Below are 19,435 nucleotides of genomic sequence, written 5' to 3'. Positions count from 1 at the left end.
CCAAGAACAAGAAGAGCAAAATGTTCCACCACAAGCACAAGTCACTCATGATCCACCCCAACAAGCATCCACGCAAATCATTGGTCGCATCTCCAAGGATCATCCAATTGGTCAAATCATTGGTAGTCCTTCCAAAGGAGTAAGAACTCGTTCTAAGCATGCTTCATTTTGCGAACATCACTCGTTTGTTTCTTGTATTGAACCCACTAGCATAGAGGAAGCACTTGAGGACTCGGATTGGGTGATGGCCATGCAAGAAGAGTTGAACAATTTCACCCGCAATGAAGTTTGGGTCCTCGAAGCTCCTCCGAAAGACAAGAACATCATCGGCACAAAGTGGGTCTTTCGAAACAAGCAAGATGAACATGGGGTGGTGGTACGCAACAAAGCAAGACTTGTGGCAAAAGGGTTTTCTCAAGTCGAAGGTTTGGATTTCGGTGAAACTTTTGCTCCGGTCGCAAGACTTGAAGCTATCCGCATCCTTCTTGCTTACTCTTCCCATCATAATATTAAGTTATATCAAATGGATGTGAAAAGTGCGTTCTTAAATGGCTTTATTAACGAACTTGTTTATGTTGAGCAACCTCCCGGGTTTGAAGATCCGAGGAATCCTAATCATGTTTATAGGTTGCACAAGGCACTCTATGGGCTCAAACAAGCTCCAAGGGCTTGGTATGAGAGGCTTCGTGACTTCCTAATCATGCAAGGGTTCAAGATCGGGAGGGTGGACACCACCTTGTTCACAAAAGACGTCAACGGGGATCTTTTCATTTGTCAAATTTATGTTGACGATATTATCTTTGGCTCAACTAATGATTTACTAAGCCATGAGTTTGCTACCATGATGTCTAGGGAATTCGAGATGTCCATGATTGGCGAATTGACCTTCTTCCTTGGTTTTCAAGTCAAACAAATGAAGGAAGGGACATTCATTTATCAAGAAAAATATACTAAAGATATCTTGAAGAAGTTCAAGATGGATGAATGTAAGCCAATCAAGACACCCATGGCAACCAATGGGCATCTCGACTTGGATGTGGACGGTAAACCGGTTGACCAATCCCTCTATCGCTCTATGATAGGATCTTTGCTTTACCTTACCGCATCTAGGCCCGATATAATGTTTAGTGTGTGCTTGTGTGCCCGTTTTCAAGCTAACCCTAAGGAATCACATCTTTCTGCTGTGAATAGGATCCTTCGGTATCTCAAGCACACTCCTAGCATAGGCTTGTGGTACCCCAAAGGCGCCAGTTTAGATCTCTTGGGATACTCGGATTCGGATTTTGCCGGAAGCCGTGTGGATCGCAAGAGTACCTCCGGGGGTTGCCACTTGCTTGGGCGTTCTCTAGTTTCTTGGTCGAGCAAGAAGCAAAATTCCGTGGCTTTGTCCACCGCGGAAGCGGAATATATAGCTGCCGGTGCATGTTGTGCCCAAATTCTATATATGAAGCAAACCCTTTTGGACTTTGGTGTGAAACTAGGAAGAATTCCACTCCTTTGTGACAATGAAAGTGCCGTAAAAATTGCCAAGAATCCGGTTCAACACTCTCGCACAAAGCACATTGATATTCGCCATCACTTCTTGCGTGATCACGAAGCCAAGGGGGACATTTCCCTTCAAGGTGTGAGATCCGAGGAGCAATTGGCGGATATTTTCACAAAACCTTTAGACGAGAGTACCTTTGTTAGGCTAAGAAATGAGCTAAATGTGTTAGATGCGGCAAACGTCATGTAAGTTGCCATGTCATATAGAAAAATGCATACATATAGGACACTTGTCTAACCATGGCAAGATAGTGATGAGCAAGGGTTTAGCTAGAGGTGGTGGTCCACTTGTTTTCCTCTAGGCTTGTAGAAAGGCTCATCATGATGAAGCTTTCCATGGGATCAAATTTGACAAGTAGATCTTGAATTCTCGTTATGCATTTCTTGTCATATAGTTGTGCATCTCATGTTTACCTTTCTTTCGCATGTGTTTGTAATTTGCATTATCATTGCATGCGTAAAGGTCACAAAGGAGATCACTTGATGAAAATGAGACTTGTTTTACGTGCAAGATCTTAATTCATGAGAAGTGAAAAGAGTAAAGTGTTAGGTGCGTTATTGCCTAGTGAGCAAGGTCATTGTGAGTTTGAAGCTTTCCTCCTTCAATATTCCTATGACATGGCTCATACATTTTAAATTGACGCTTTGTCTCTCTTGCGACTTACCCTTGATTTTGAAAAGAAAAACTATTTAAGTGATTAAGCTATCCTATTTTGAGGGGTAAAGTCGCCTATGCAAGTCCATTAACTTGAGTTTGGTTGAATCTTATAAGTTCATTGGACTTAGCATAGAAAAGTGAGCTGAGAGAGGGTTTTTGGGTTCACCGGTTAAACCGACGCTCAATGGATCTATACCCATCGGTTTAACCGGCGTTACTAAGTGACAGCCACAGCTCAGTCATTTCAGGCGTTCAACCGGCGTATACAAAGTTTGCAGCATCGGATCAACCGATGAACAGAACACAATTCTGACCTGAAAATCAACTGTTATTTGCATCGTTCAACCGACGCGTTCACTTTTCAGATCATCGGTTCAACCGGCGTACAGATACAGATTTGGCAGAATTTCTGGTGAACTACACCGACGCAATCAACCGGTGTTCAAAACCTAAGCGTCGGTTCAACCGGCGATAAGAAAAATTGCGGGGTCCACATGTCATATTCCTCTCTTGACCGGTCACAACCCTTCACTCGCGCTCGTGTTTCGCTTGACTCCTCGCCTTCGCACCCGCTCCCGCCACCGCCGTCGCCGCCCGCCGCCGTTGCCGTCCGCCGCCGTTGCCTTCCGCGCCGTCTGCCGCTCGCACCGCCGTCCGTCGCGCCGCCGCCGCTTTCCACCGCGTGCCTTCGCACTTGCGCCACGCCCGTGCATTCCCGTGCGCCGACGCATTCCCGCGCCCGCGCCCGCGCCCGCGCCCGCGCAGCAGCCACCGCCGTCACCTGCCGCCCGCGCGCGCGCACCGCCTCTCACTTGCACCCGTGCGCCACCTCGCCGTCGCCGCCACCACAGCGCCGCCCACGCTCCAAAGTGCCGCCGCCAGTGCTGCTCCACGCCATCGCCAGCACGTCCTGCAGCTCCACCGCGTCTTCTGCCGCACACGCGCCGCCGCATTACACCGCTTTCACGCCGCGCTCTCTTTCGCTAGCCCTAATTCGCAGCGCCGCGTCTTGTGTGATCGAGATGGGTCGTGACAAAAGGAAGGGGAAGGAGATAGTTGTTGAGGAGCCCGCGCGCAAGCGGACTCGCGCAGCGAGAGAGGCCGAAAGGGCCGAGATGGTGGCAAAGGCCGCCGAGGAGCAGGCGTCAGGCCGTGCTCGTCCTTTCGCGATCAGAGATCCAGAAGCCAGGGGCAGAGGCAGAGGCAGAGGCATGGGCAGAGTCAGAGGAGCCAGGGCCACCAGAGCCGCAGCAGCAGCAGCAGAGTCAGCACAGTCAGCTTCAGCGGCAGAGTCCGAGTCAGAGTCAGCGACAGACCAGTCTGAGCAGTCTCAGGGGCAGGCTACACCTCAGTCACCAGCTCTACGACGTTCTGGCCGCACTCGGCAGACGTCCCCTGCAGAGCAGCCCTCACCTGCGACCGAGCGTCGCACTGGACCTAGGACGCGAGGAGGTCACCAGCCACAGGAGCCTCGCAGGTCCACCGCAGCAGCAGCAGCAGCTCGTAGAGCCGAGGCCCTAGCGGCCGAGCGCGCAGTGTTCCGCATGGACACTGTCGTGCGTCTGGAGCCAGGTGTACTGCTCCAGAACTTGACCAAGGCCAATGCGGCGAAGGTCAAGAGGCTCAGGTGGAGTGTTCAGGAGGAGGAGTGGTTTCCCGTGACACGAGACAGCCGGGTCGATCGCAGATTCTGGACACTTCTTCAGGCCAGTTTCTACGAGACTTACCAGAGACGGGGCCACAGGATTTTCCCTCACAGGGTTCTTGACTGGGTTTCACTGAGGACAGCTGCAGGGGGAGCCGATGTCCGTGAGCACTTCGAGCACTTCAGGGGTCTGCCCAGGTTGCTCTCGATTGAGAGGAACAGATATATTGAGGACTGGGTCAGAGTTTTCTACGCCACAGCTTGGATCGCCCCAGAGCGCAGAGCAGTTCACTTCATGTTTGGGGGGCAGGTGTTTGGTTTGTCCAGAGCGACACTCGCAGGGATACTTGGAGTTGATCTTGTTGATGTCTCTCTGCACGAGATGGTCTACGGTGATGCCGATCCACCACGCAGGGCTATGATTGGCGGGATTGCACCTTCTCACGAGGCGATCTCTCAGTGCTTCCGTCAGCCATTCCCTGCTTCCTACGCCAGAGTCCCCAGCTTGCTGACCCCTGAGGCCTACGCAGTTCACATGGCACTCCGGAGGACTTTGCTCCCGAGGAGTGGCTACCCAGAGGGGTTCACAGGTCTGCAGCAGCTGCTTCTACTGCACATCCTCACTCACGAGCCGTTCGACATTGTTGATTTCATACTGGCAGAGATTGAGGATGTCATCACTGATGGGATGGGAGTCGTGCGTCAGTTCCCATATGCTCACTGGATCAGTTTCATTTGCTCCATGATAGTGCCAGCTGAGTCACCAGTCAGTGCCGTATACAGACAGGACGAGGTTCCCTGGTTCCCCGTCTACAGACCGACAGCACCTTCGGACAGGAGGAGAGGCAGGCAGGCTGATAGAGCTGCCATGGCACGTTTGTCACCCGAGGTACAGGCCCGAGTGGCCCAGGAGGACGAGGCATTACTTGCTGCAGAGGCACAGCTTCCAGGAGGAGAGGATGAGATTCACTGGTCCGATCTTGAGTCAGACTCCTCCGAGGACGAGGAGTACTTCCCTGCACCTGCTCCAGCGAGTCACGATCACGAGGCAGGGGGGTCCGGAGAGCCAGCTCCAGTGACAGCTGCTACTGCTACAGTTTCTGAGTCTCAGGTGTCTCAGCCGTCTGAGCTCACCGCACTTTTACAGCAGCTGGTCACTCAGCAGAGGGAGGACCGCCGGGCACAGGAGGAGGCCAGGAGAGCCCATGAGGCCCAGCTTGCACAGATCCAGAGGGAGGCCGCCCGAGAGCGTGCTGCTACGGAGGAGCGTTTCGTCGGCCTTATTGACAGAGTCTCACAGAGGACGGACGCTCAGTTCCAGCAGATGCAGCAGGGCATGATGGCGATGTTCGGGATGATTTCACAGTTATATTCTCACACCGGACTCGCCCCTCAGCAGCCAGGACAGTCAGGCCTTCAGGGCGCCGGAGCACCACCACTTGCAGTTACACCTGCTCCGGCCTCCACTGCTCCAGCTTCTTCTGCGACCCCGGAGATCATGTTCTCACTGTCAGCATTACTTGGGTCTGCGAGTCGTCCTATCTTCTCTCCTCTGCCTGCGACCTCACTTTTCCAGGAGTCACCCACAGCGGTGCAGTCAGTTGGCCTCCCCGCAGTACCACAGTCATTACCTTCAGGGGGAGGCGGAGAGGTGTCCTTAGCCCAGCAGTCTTCACAGCCGGCAGCTTCAGCACTCACCACTTCAGATGTTGATACATCTTCTGCTGAGCCAGCTACTACGTCCACGGACCCTCTCCCAGGCAGTGCTAGCACCAGGGCCTCGACGACAGCCTCGACTACAGCTACACCTCCGGTCAGCTCAGCACCAGCAGGCCCTTCAGACCAGCAGCTACCGGCAGTCACTGAGGATCCTCCGTCTGACGACGACGACGACGACGATGACCCGGATCGCTTCCTCGCCGTCCCGCGGCACCCCGATCAGTAGCCTTTTTGTGCTTTGATGCCAAAGGGGGAGAGGGAGTCAGGGGGAGGGTAGCTTTAGAGAGAGCTCGATCTGACTTTTGATGTTTCTTATTGTATTATATTTGATGTTAGTTCATGGATATGTACATTTGTCATTTGAGCATGCTGAGCTTTTGAGACATATCTATGGATTTCGTTTGGTTCCTTTCTTTTCGAGTTTGCTTGTGTTTATTCGTGCCTTATCTTTCTCGCTCTCTCGATATCTATGTTTATGTTGTCATCAATCAACAAAAAGGGGGAGATTGTAAGCATCTAGGCCCTTAAGGTATGTTTCGGTGATTAATGACAACCATTATTGTGACTAATGAGTTTGTGCAGCTTTATAAATCATTATTGCTCATTTGGTTATATGTCAAAAGAGGCCCCTAACTTTCATTATTCAAAAAGGCGATCTCGGCATTCAACTCTATAACATGTCAAGACTAAGGATCTTTCTAGTCCTAAGTGTCATAAGGTTGAGAAGGACACTTAGGTTAGTATAGGTTTTATAGTTTTGTAGTGATCGCACTATTAAGAGGGGTTTAGGCTTAGTAACTTGAGCATGGACATGGTCATTTGAAAATGGATGCACACAATGGTCACTCAGGTTTCTAGAAGCTCAAATAAGTGGTTCTCAACTTATATCTCAAAAATATTTGGATTTCATTCAAGACTCAAGTCAGAAAAGACAAAACCAGAAAAATCCTTATCACCGGATTAACCGACGCCTCAAGTTTTCTATACGTCGGTTAAACGAGGTCAGCTGGTCTGGACAAGTCAATACACCGGTTAAACCGACGTTATTTGAAATTGGACGTCGGTGCAGTTGTCCAGAGACTCGGTTTTCAGTTGATCATTGGACAAATAGACTCACCGGTTAAACCGACGCTATTTGAAATTTGACGTCGGTGCAGTTGTCCAGTGACTTGGTATTTCTGTTGATCAATGGATGATTACACTCACCGGTTAAACCGATGCAACGACGGTTAATCTTCCCAAACAGTAACGGCTAGTTTTTCAAAGGGGGAGTTTTACATTCACCGGTTAAACCGACGATGACTATTGGAGGGACGTCGGATTAACCGGCGCTACGCAGTTTTTCTGGCAGCTTTTTCTCCAACGGCTCTATTCGTGTGAGCTGCCTATATATACCCCTCCAATGGGTCATTCTACTACTCTTGACACCAGGCAACATCCAAACACTCATACTATAGTCAAGAGCCACCTTGAGCTTCAACATTTCAAACACTTGTTCATTCAATCATTCAAGAAGCAAGATTAAGGACTTGAGTAGAGAGAAGCTTGTGTGCATCCATTCTTTGTGATTGGTTCTTGCTCAAGTGAAGGCCTTAGCTTGTTACTCTTGGTGATTGGCATCACCTAGGCGATCTTGGTGATCGAGGTGATTCTCGCGGAGCTTGCCAAGGATTGTGGAAGTCCGGAGAAGAGATTTGTACGTGGCTTGATCTCCACCACACCGGGATGGTGAACGGAGACTCTTAGTGAGCGCCCTCGTCTTGGTGACTTGGGAGGTGACAATACTCTTTGTGAGTGTCACAACGTGGATTAGGGGTGTGTGCCAACACATCGATACCACGGGAAAAAATCCGGTTGTCCCTTGTCCACTTTACTTATTTCAAGCATTATCTTTCATGCAATTTGTTCATGTGCTTGATTTAGGGATCACTAGTTAGCTCTACCTTGCTAGGCTTTATCTCTTTTCATCTTAACTAGCTTGTGTAGGTTGTTTAGCTATCCGGTTGGTGAATTGGTGCCTTTTTAGTTTTGCATAGGTTAAGGTTGTTTTATCTTGTTTTAGAAATTGAAAAAGGCCCAATTCACCCCCCCTCTTGGTCCATCGATCCTTTCAACAGTGCTTCAAGGATAGAACGAGGAAGGATCTTGCTGATTGGATCTAGTTATCAACATGTTTTTGTTTAGCTGGTTGGTTGGTGCATTGGCTTGCCTTAGTCGATGAGGGTGCATCAGATTTAGCCGATTGATGTGCCTTGGTTGTGCCTAACAGAGGTGTGTCGACTGTGCTATCTTACTGATCTAGGGTTGTGTACTTGGGTCTGTGTAGCCGATTGATAGGTGCATCGACTTCCTAATTGATCGATGAAGGTATCGATTATTTTAGCAGAGGGGTGTTTCCTAAAGCAGCTGTGTTTTAACTGGTCTGTGTGAGTATCGGCGTATCTAGCCAATCGCGTGCGTATCGGCATAGTCGATCCATGCTTTAGCAAAACTAGTTGATTAGTGAACGTCGGCTGAGCCGATTTGTGTATGTGTACTAGTCGATCGGTGAATCGGCATACTAGCCGATTTAGTGCATCGGCATATTAGCCGATTTACACATCGGGTAGAACTAGTCGAGTGATGTATCGGCATAGCTAGTTGATTAGTGCGAATAACTAACCGATGGTGCATTGGTAGACTAGTCGAACTATGTATCCGTACGGTCTATATCTCGGCGTATTCAGCCGATTGGTGGGTCGGCTGTGTAGCCAGTTTTCATCCTTAATATTCTCCTATATCTACTGGGGTATATCAGCCGTGTAGCTGATTGTCCTACTCTGCGCTGACTGTGCCTAACTGAGATGTGCTTAAGTGTTATCCTAGATAACTAGGTATGGTTGCATCGGCTTGTTTACGTCAGTACAACAATCGATTGACGTACAGCCAATGGGGCCATCTAAACCGGACCTGCTACAAGAACTAGGTGGAACAGAACACTAATATCAGACTAGGCTGATGAGACCACAAGCGCGGAACTAGACTAAAGAGGGTGTGGCTAATGGGCTTGTGCTGATAGATGTGTAGCTAAAGAGGGCGTGTGGTGGGTAGGCATATAGTCGATGGGTGTCCTACAGACATGCAGCCAAAAGGCATGTGGCCGATAGGGGTGTGTTCTATGGGTGTATAGCTGAGGGGTATGTGGCCAAATATCTCAGCCGATAAATCCGCCGATAGAAGTGTGCTGACAGAGAGGGGTAACTAAGGATTTTGATACGGAAAGGGGTCCTAAAAGATTGCAAACCAGACAAGGACAAGGTCACGATAGCAGGGCATGAGCACTCGTGTGAAAGGGTTAACTAAACATCACACAGATCTACCACAAAAATATTTTGCATCACATCAGTATGGCATCCAAGTTGTAATACATACTTTTAGGTAAATTAATTTAACACCACTAAATTATAAGCTAACACTACCAGACTTATCAACAATGCAAAATGAACAACATTCTATTTACCAACCATATCATTCACTTTTTTACTGGGCAATCATTTATCGAGTAACCAACTAACTTAATTAACTACACCAAACATCATTTTTAACTACATATGATAATCTACTAACTTCATTTGGTGGATTGGGGTGAATTGATTTTAATTTTGAAAAATCAGGGTTCATGATCAAATAAACAAATCCTAAGCTATGAACCAGATTTAATTTCACACAATTTATGGTAGGCAGTACAAACAGAGACAAATTTGTCACCTAAATTTCAAATAATTACAGATAGCATAAAAATGATAATAATTAAAACTATTAGACAATGTTTAAAAATTGTTTAATTTCTACAGAACAATATACTTCAACTCTAGGGTTGAAAGTTTTACTAGGTACTGATTGATCCACAACTAAACTACTGTAATGTTTCCATAATTTATCTTTAAAAGAAGCATAGTCATAAAAATAAACAAAACTGAAGGTAACATATCAAACTAAATTAATAACTTGAGTTTCAGAGAAGATTTATCTCTAAAACTTCATGGATATGCTATACTACCTTAAATTAACTCCCTAGAATATTTTCATCATTTTTCATGAATAGAATCTAGCACAAATTAATTAACCTTAGAACTAAATCATAAATTCATAACTTAAGGTAGACAGTACTACTGACTCTGAAAATTTTATCATGGATTATATTCCACTATCAAAAACCACTGTAAAAGATTTAACCATAAACTCTAACAGGATCATTCTAGAATAAATATTAGAGATTCAAGTAACATATCACAAAGGTATTTAAAATCCTTAGCTAGGGATCAGCACTAGATCTACAATTTTTACACAGAACCATACATGACAATTAGAACTCAGGGTCCAAAGATCGCATATAGCACAGCTCGGGATCGTCATATTCAATTAAAGAACTCATTTCTTAATATTTAATCTAGAGCAAAATATACTGAAATTCAGCCCAAGAACATAAAACAAAACTTGTAGATTTTAACTAACATAACCCAGAATAGTTGAGTTTGCTATTTTACAATTTTTCTACAAATGTCTAGGAATTTTCAAAATTTACTGAAAAAGATTTGAAAGACTTAGACTATTTTGCAGAAAGGACCCTAGAACTTTTCAAATCAAAGCAATCAAGCCCTTAGCCGGACTTGACAGAGGACAGGGAAAAGGCGGCGGCGTTCTGGCGAAGGGGGTCACCGGCGGCGAGGGCCAAGAGGTTGAGAAGCATCAGGGGCTCACCCTGGTTCTGGAGAAGTGCTCGGGCAAGACTAGGGTTGGCCGGAGAGGGGGTTCCCACGGCGAGCAGGAACGGCGGCGAGAGGAGCTCGACGGCGAGTGTGTTCCGGTGAGGAAAAGCGGTGGGGCTCCGGTCCAGAAGTTGCAATAGAGGGATGGGAGACTAATTGTGTAGCTGAATTGGACGGAGGAGAAGCGGAGGGGGAGGTTCCACTGTAGCGGCGGTTCGCCTGAGAGGAGGAAGATGGCGGCGGCGGCTCTAGGGCTCCTGAGCGTTAGACACGAAAGGAGGAGGGGAAGAATGAGATGTGCAGGAGCTGGAGCAGCTCATGATAAGGAAAAGAGAGGTCGAGGGGGCATGCACAGGCGCTTGCCACGGCGGCGGCGAGCTGTCGGCCGGGCGGCGTTTGGGTCGGCGTGGTGCGCACGGGAAAGGGCCAGCAGAGAGCGGGCTAGGGCGGCGCTCGAGCTGGGGGCGACGCGTGGAGGTGAAGTGCAGCAGGAGGTGGCGAGGGGCGGCCGGAAACGGCGGGCGGCGGTGCTGCAACAGAGGAGCAGAGCAGGGGAGCCAGAGGAAGAAGAAGAGGGGAGGGTCCAGGGGGATCTTTTTGGAATTTTCAAAAATCTCAGGGTCCTTACTGTAAAGTAAGATTTTCCACTGATCCAAAACCATAATGAGAAAATGATCAAAATAGAAGTTGTAGAATATTTCAAACCCTACAACATTGCTTTAAAGTTCAAGTTCAAAAACCCAAAGTACAAAGCTTTATTTTTAAAACTTTGAACTAAAATGAAACTTAATAAAGTTTTGTCCTTATGAAGGTAAATTTTATGCAGTTTTGGACATAGTTGCAAGTTTTCATGTAATGTCATGATGACTTGCATTCTTATATTTTGACCCCTAGTAAACTTTGAAAGTTACTTTTGTACTTCAAATATTTTGCATAAAAGGACTTGTACTTTTGTAAAATTACATAAATACCCTTATTTTCATAACTTTACACAAATTTCACACAATTCAACACATACATTTCAAATGAAACTTTTGGGTAAATATACATTTCAAATGAAACTTTTTACAGGGGTTAAAGTAAGAAAAATGTGTTTGCAAAACAACCCTTCACCTATTTTGAAGTTACCTCCCACCCAAATATATTTTGCAAAGATAACCCTAGTTTTTCCATAATTATAAAAATACCCCTTTTACTTGCATTTAAGTTTTTTTAAAAGCTTCACATAAACACACACAAACTTTACACTAACAAGCACATACTTCACACTAACAAATAATGTGACTAGCTTACAAGCACTTGAACTGTCACACAGTCATCACCACTTTCATTGGTGAAGGCGAGGAAAGACAGTTTGTTTTGATAAAAAGCTAAATAGCTACCAGATCTACTAGAGGGGATGGATTCCCACTCTTCGTTCCTATTGGTGATGACCGAGTGGAAAGAGAACTAGAAGGCAGCGCTTTAGGTTCCCTCAAAAAGAGTACTGATTGAAGACACATTATGAAGGCTTCAACATTAACCTCACGAGGCATAGTAGAATAAAAGATAAATGAATTCTAAAAGTACCCACAAAAGTCAAAATCTTCTAACTATAAGTCTTGTAGCCTCTAATCGTCGCTGATAAATATAGCTATTTGTGGCATTATGTTTTTTTAAAAGAATTATCCACCACTACCGTAAAAAGTAGACTAAAGTAATATCCTAAATCTATATCTAAATTACCCGTCCATACTATTATAGAAGTAATCTAAAGTGACCCTCTGTGATGTGCAGTATTGATGATATAGTAAGCAACATAGTAGCACTGTTTCACGAAAACTGAGCAGGATTGGCACCTTTTTGTTTGATTGGTTAGGCTTGGTCGGGTCCGGACTCTGACGTGCGTGGAGTGATGGAGGGATTTTTGAACTTGTGGACATTCATGGCAGGTCATGCGCTCGATCGCTTGGGTCCATCAGAAAATCGAATATATAAACTGTCATTGATCTGAACGCACACATTAGAGGTGCTAGTGGGTTAGCGATGTGCATCTACAGACAATTTTTTTTGAACACAGTGAAGTGTCCATTTCCCCACGTGTTTCACCGTTTGTCACACTGAGAAATAAATGGAGTTGTTTGTGTGATGGGCTTAAATCATGCTGGGTAGTAGCTCGACCTAGCTGATGGGCTTAAATCATCATGTTGGAAATAGCTAGGCCTAGCTGCCGAGTAGTTTGGGCTTCGGATGCTAGCAGCTTTGCAGAAGATGCAGAAACATGTTATGTTGACTCCTGGGGAAAGAAAGATATTTTGAATCTTTACTCTCTCTTTTTTGCAAAATAATTGAGATAGCTATACTATACTTAAATATAGCTGATGAATTCGTAATATTTAAATGTAGCCAAGTGAATTGGCAAGAAATGTTGTGGTGATGGTGTGGCATGATCAAGGATGGTGTGCCGCTATCTCAATTGCTAAGGAATATATCTCGCTGACTGAGTTGTGGAGAGATATTTCTTGACAATTCAGTTAGCTATAAATGTTATAGCAGCTGTCTAGAAATATTTATAGCCATGCAACATATGAGAAGAGAATCTACACATACATCCTAAATAGACAAAATATTCACATCAATAAATAAAAACCAATGCCTCTAGCCCAGTAGTGAATCCATAACACCAATCCTTTCCTTTTTGATGTTAAAAATAGAAAGACACTCATAACACCAATTCTTTCCATAACACATATTACAAAGCGTACTCGGATCTAGTAAAGGTCAAACAACCATATTGATAAACTTTTTGAAAAAGTAACTGACGGTTAACCGCACTTAAAAGCGTTGCTTTGTAAATATCTCCTTAGTATTTATACAGATATTATGATGCTATATCGCTATTTTAGGGCCCCTTCATCTTGGATAAGACATCCCTAAGAGCAAATAAATAGCATAAATAATGAAAATATCTATTTTTATAATATTACTTTGAAGCAGGTCTTGAAACGTTAAAGATATTGTGAGTGTCTTGTGCCTTTCGCCCTCTTTGCCCCCCTGGTCGGTGTAGCTTGCCTCTCAATAACACAACATTTAAAACCCACATTATCCTATGCGCATGTAAAGGATGACCTTGTGTATCCTTCTAGCAATCTTTGTGTAACTTAGGCACGCTAAAACAAACAAAGATGAAAGTGGCTGTCAAGACATGTGTATGGTAGTTAAGTAGAAACACACCGAGCCAAATAATGGCAAGGCTATATGTGATCCCTATTTAAAGAATTAAAAATCATAGAACTATGGAGGTCTTACAGTCCTCAGTTATTTTTATATATTTTAAAATAGCCAAACAACATTTATTCAAATGCATGTTTTTACATATTTGATGCCATATATCTTTTTTTACATTAGAAAAAAACATCCAGGCTCCAGTGGATTGGATGAAATCAAACCAATTATTTTGGAGTAAATTCTCTCAATACCACTAGAAATTATATAGAACCCTTACTTACCAATTAAATTCTAATATTTCCTTATGTGCCACTAGATAACATTTCACATCTCTCCAATGCCAACTCCGTTAGCTAATAGTTAGGAGAGGGTTAAGTGGAGGATAAAATGATAATTCTATCCTTATATAATGAAGAGAATTCCCTTATATGCAATGGTAGTGGATAACATGTCGAACGTTGTTGTACACATATAAAAATATCACAGAGAAAGTTTATGCGCCATATATAATCAAACGCATCACATGTTTTATTACTGCTCACCGGCTAGCTTTGAAACAAATGATGTGCGATAAGTTGCATTACGAGCACTCCGAGCATCAAGAAATGTTGTCATAAATCAAATACCTCACAGATGCTCTTGCTTCATAGCTCAGAAGCATTCCCACATCGAATCATCATCATCGTGGCAAAAAAATATAAGAAGAAAGAAAGAACCGACGAGCAGGCCGGCGCCCGGCGTATGCGGGGCCAAAGTCTGCCCAGGACCTACCATATCCTAGCTGCTCATGTATGCTGCACCTTGCCTACTAGGTGCTCGCCCACTCGAGCGTGGTGGCAGCGCACGCAAATGCGGCTTGCCCAGCCCTGCGCGTGCCCAGGCGCTCCCTCGTCCAGAAGGATGGCGGATGGGCACTCTAGGCGCACGTCCTACGTTGGCCTCATCATCCTCGTCCAGTCATTCGTGTGCGCTTGCCGGTTACGGCGTCCGCTTCGTCCTCCATCCCCGCGTGCTTGATGCCGCGCGCAGACTCACTTGAAGGTAGATTCAAGTGTAAATGATTTTGGTGACGGGCGCCCTTTGGTGGTTCCATGCTATCAGGGGCAAGTTAGGTACTAGGAAGAGATGATAAAGGCTATCTAAAATGTGGGTTCATCTAGTCAGTGGGAATATTTAATAAGTTTTGACGATAATGGTAATAAAGGGAAATAAAATTTAAAATAGTGGCAGTGAACAGAAGTTAAGAATTTCAATAGCATTGAGAGAATTTGCTAATTATTTTAAATTAAGACTGTTTTGCGGTTATAATGTTAATGTTTGCATCTCGAAAAATACATTTTTTTCAGAATAATTATCTCAGTATTCATAAGATTTATTGAAATCAACTTGCACTAATCCCGCTATTTTATCTCAAATGATATGTTATCATACGCAGAGCCTACTCATGCAGTCAATGAGTCGCACTGTCATCCTCTAATGGATCTTATGGCGCGAGGTGAACAACGATATTTTCGAGTACACCTTAGCGTTTATAATAGAGGTCTAGAAGATTTTTTGGAGTCAACTTGCACTAACCTCATTTGTTTAAGAGATCATTTGACCTCAAATGAGATATTGTCCTACACATCAACACCTACCGTTATGCGCACCAAATGGACCTCACAAGGTGAACAATGATAATACTTTCGGGCGAAATTTGCACCCGGCGCTCCTTTATTTCCACCCTCCCATGAACCCCTTGATGAAAAGCTGGCGTCTTCAACCGAATAAACCCCGGCCCTCTGTTTGAATCTAGCCCGTTCCCCGTCGTCCCCCTACTCGCACCGCTGCTGCACACATCGCTGTTCATAACAAATCCGACACCAATGGTGAAGGGGTTACCCTTCAGCTCCCTGTTCTACACCACTAACTCGGCCCAGGACACGCCGCCGCCGTCACCACCAGCAGCCGCCCCACCGGCATGGATGTGGCCCTCTTGCAAGCACCCAAGAACCCAGTCCTTCCGGACCCCGTCCGCCGCCGCCAAGACCATCGCGTCCCTCTTCCTTGACTCCGGCGAGTCGTCCTTCGCCAACTCCTCCGCGCGCACGACGCACCGTGTCGACTGCGCGTCCGACGACAGCCCGTCCACCGAGTCCGAGGCCTCCGCGGCCGACGACATGGCCGACGCCATCGTCCGCGGCCTCCGCTCCGACGACCGCCTCCTCTTCGAGCCGCAGGCGCCCTCCAGCTCCATCCTCGAGAGGAAGCCTCCCGAGCCCGCCGCGCATCGGGCCACCGCCGCCGCCGGCCAGGCGGCCGAGGACGCGCCGTCGTCCTCCTCGTCCTTCGGCGACAGCATGGCCGTGGCGTTCGACTCCGCCGACCCGTACCGCGACTTCCGGGCGTCCATGGAGGAGATGGTGTCCGCGCACGGCGTGGGCGACTGGGAGTGGCTGGAGCGGATGCTGGCGTGGTACCTCGGCGCCAACGGCAGGGACACCCACCCCACCATCGTTACCGCGTTCGTCGACCTCGTTGCCTCCATGGCGGCCTCCGCCTCCGCCTGCGCCAGCAGCTCCTCCCGCGTCTCTTCCTTCACTCTCGCCGGTACCGAGCCGGGGGAGAGCAGCAGCGCCGGCGGCCATTTCTCCTTCCGCCTGAGGTAAATCGGACCAGCTGCCTCATCATCGCAGCAGTTTCGTCATCATGCATGTACTCTTGTGCCAGCGAACGTGTGTGTCTGAATACGTGCGTTAATTTTTTTTCTTTTGTGTGTGTGTGTGTCAACTGTAGTACGTAGTACTGTAGACCTAGCTGATCCAGATTGATGAAGTTAACTGTCGTAATAGCCCATGATTAAGTCATGGACTCATGGGTCATGTCGAAACTAGCTTGGTCCACAGTTTGGTAGCTCGTTGTGGACTCGTGGTGTGCCTGATAGATAGATCACTTGCCAGCCAGCTATGTGGAGTGAAAAAAACGTACCTACAGCTGCAACTAACAAGGACGGCGATGCGACGCGTTCGACATGACCGGTGACCAAGGTGCCTTTACAGAGGGATGCGCCGCCGGAGAAGAATATACACGTCCTATCGTCGCGCGCACGAGCTAGCTACCCAAGTTCGGATCTTGCCGGCCGGCCGGCACGCCGCGGCCGCGCACATTTTTGCGCCCACGCATCGGCCAGGGAGGACGACCTACGCCCGCACATGAACTGGCCGGCCCCGTAGCCCGCGGGGACCCGGCCGGCCGGCGAATGCGCGAGCTCCGCGTCCAGAGGCGCCGCGCGGAGTCCGTGATCCCTGTGGGATCGGGACGAACAGGGCGGGGCGCCAGCCGGGAGCTAGCGATTTTGGCCGCCGGGCTGGGTGGCCTTGGGGTACGGTGGCATGATGCCATGGCCATGCACAGCGCACGGTCCCCGCCGGTGCACGTGCCGTCGGGATCGACAGGCGTCGCGCGCAGAACAGACGCGCGCAGCGGGTCGGCGGGGCGGGCGGTCGACGTTGATGCGACAGCGAGGCCGCGCAGCCCCAGCCAGCGCGGCGCTGGGATCGGCCGGCCGGCCACTGGCTATCTAGCGTACGCGCACGGCCCCGTTGGAGCCCGACGGCCGCTAGCGGCGTAGCGACGCGCCGGGGGCCGGGCGCGCGTGCGCCACGGCCCACGGGTGGTGCTCGGCTGCGAAGGCGATGGCTCGTGATGGGGGTTAGGCGGGAGGTCACCTGCTGATGTAGCTAGCGATAATCCCATGTGTTTGGACAGCAGGAAGGCAATCAGTCCGGTGCTAACTTGGCTCACTCCACGCCGGCGAGGACCACCACCAGTCCACCCACCGGCAGCGATCGAGCCTGTGGTGCGGGCGGTGACCGTCGCAGGCCGCCACGTCTTGCGGCAGGCGAAGATATCAGTTTTAGTAGCTCTTTACGGCGCATAATAATACCATTTGGTAGCACGTAGCTATAGTATAGAAAAAATCCAACCGTCCATCTATTAGAAGAAGTAAGATTGTTATTACTAACTTAATATAAATCTCGATAGCACAATTTTTACATACGGACCCTTTTCAGATAATAGTATACGGTAGTACAGTGCTGTAGTTTTAACGGCCGGTAGCTTCATGCTGACGCGCTGTTCCTCTGCTCCGCTCGGCTCGGGCGCTGGGTGCGGAGCTGCGGTCCACGGCGTGGCAGCTGGCCGGTTTTGTCCGGCGCCCTTAAATAGTTTGGGAGCTCGATCTCGTCTGGAAATGGCGGCACCACCGCGTCCATCCTCCACAGCACGACGCCAAAAGAATCTTTTGGCGCGAGCCCGTGGACCATGTACGTAGCACTTGGCGTACGTAGACCCCCACCTGACACCTCTTCGTATGTATCCAGTGCTAGCTACTACTACTTCAGTGGCAGTGGCAGGCATAGTGTAGGGACATTTGCAACTGGACCTTTGGTCCTTTTGCAGCAGTCCTGCAGGTTACTAGGCCACCACCAGAAAAACGGAAATTTCGTGAGAGTCTAATCGAAACCCTCACGGAAATAGCTGAAGCCGCCACGAAATTGATCCATGAGTTCCCGGCAAAAACAGGCCGGCGGGGTGATTGCTGATTGGCCAGGCAGTGTACAGTATGCGCGTGCTTCGATTCCGAAGCAACCGTAGCAAGCATCCAGCCGTCCACCGTCAAGAGAAACAGGTGTGCCGCCGCCGGCCGGCCGGCACACGTACAACAACCGGCTAGCGCGTACGGGCGGCGCGCATCACGTCGTGTCCCCGTGCACGTCCCGTCCGGCGCTGGGCGGGGCCGGGGCTGCTGGTGATCGAGGGATCGAGCCGGTGGTCAGGCTGCAGATCGCAATGATACTAGCATTCTGCTGCGCACGCGGCTCGCCTACTCGCCCGATCGTCTGGCAATGTTTGCTCTTTGGAGACGGAGGTGAAAGTTCGCCGCCTGCCCGTGCTCGCGAAGTGTCCTCTTAAGCAACCAACGACTTGCTTATTCCGACAATATTATGCATGCACATGAATAACTTGGCTACGCCTCCTAGCTTATATACATCAATCAACGCACTGAAAGTCTGAAAGCTCCCCCTCCCCCCTTCGCATCGAAGCTCTGTGCAGGGATGGCGGCAAGTGCCAATGGAGTTGAGAGAAACAGGGAAGAAAACAGGAGGAGGAAGAACAGCAGACAAAATGATCATTTTGCCTCTGTTAAGTGATCAAAACGGCAAACGAGTAAATTTCATTCTCTTTAATGCCAAAGCTGTATCAAGCGGGCAAAATCCAGAGGCCAAAGACTAAGGCAATGGTGAGGTAAGAGAACAGGATCTTAATGCGTGGCGGGTGATTCATAATTTCATGTGATATGTCGCAACGGTAGACAGTGAAATGTTTGTCATTTTTCTAATGGTACTTTGCTCAACATGTTCTTTTTCAAAAATCTTTTATCGAAATTTTTTCAAAGAAAAAAAAACCTTTTTCCGATAGCTGTTTGGAACTTTTTATGGAAAAATTTTATAAAATGCTTTTCGATCCTTTTTTTCAAAAATATGTTTTAAGTTGATTGTACTCATCTCATTTGAGTTGCTTGTGTATTTGCCGGGAAAAACGAGGACGGGACAGCGTGCTGGTGACTCCATGCGTCTGTTCTTAAGCGTGTGTATTAAATTTGACATCATAAGAAGTACATATAAATATAAATCCAATATAGTGGTACTAAATTTATAAGCCACAATCAACAAATTCTAAGGCTAACCCGTTGGTCGTAGATTGAGAAGCGTCTCAAAATATAAAATACAGGGAGTAATATAAGATTGAATAGACGCATTTTTGAAACCGTAAACCTTCTTCCACCCCCCCCCCCCCCCCCCCCGCAAAAAAAAACAGTACCAATCTGTTCACGAGTCTGCCACCACTGAATCTGAATGTGGCGATTACTGA

General features: G+C 47.8%; 1 protein-coding gene across 1 annotated transcript; it reads left to right on the top strand.

Annotated features, from left to right (window-relative positions):
* The first annotated feature begins 15,281 nt into the window (after positions 1 to 15,281).
* Positions 15,282 to 16,400, top strand: LOC112887516 (transcription repressor OFP13-like). The gene has a single exon (XM_025953705.1). It carries the CDS (start codon positions 15,388 to 15,390, stop codon positions 16,168 to 16,170), a length of 783 nt encoding a protein of 260 aa, XP_025809490.1. The 5' UTR covers positions 15,282 to 15,387; the 3' UTR covers positions 16,171 to 16,400.
* The last annotated feature ends 3,035 nt before the right edge of the window (positions 16,401 to 19,435 follow it).

Source organism: Panicum hallii, chromosome 3, assembly GCF_002211085.1.
Source record: "Panicum hallii strain FIL2 chromosome 3, PHallii_v3.1, whole genome shotgun sequence".
Lineage (NCBI taxonomy): Eukaryota > Viridiplantae > Streptophyta > Magnoliopsida > Poales > Poaceae > Panicum > Panicum hallii.
Note: the sequence above shows the minus strand (reverse complement) of the source record. Positions and strands in the feature narration are given on the sequence as shown.

Coding starts and splice junctions, on each gene's coding strand:
- LOC112887516 (XM_025953705.1), top strand. CDS start 15,388: ATGGTGAAGGGGTTACCCTTCAGCTCCCTGTTCTACACCACTAACTCG.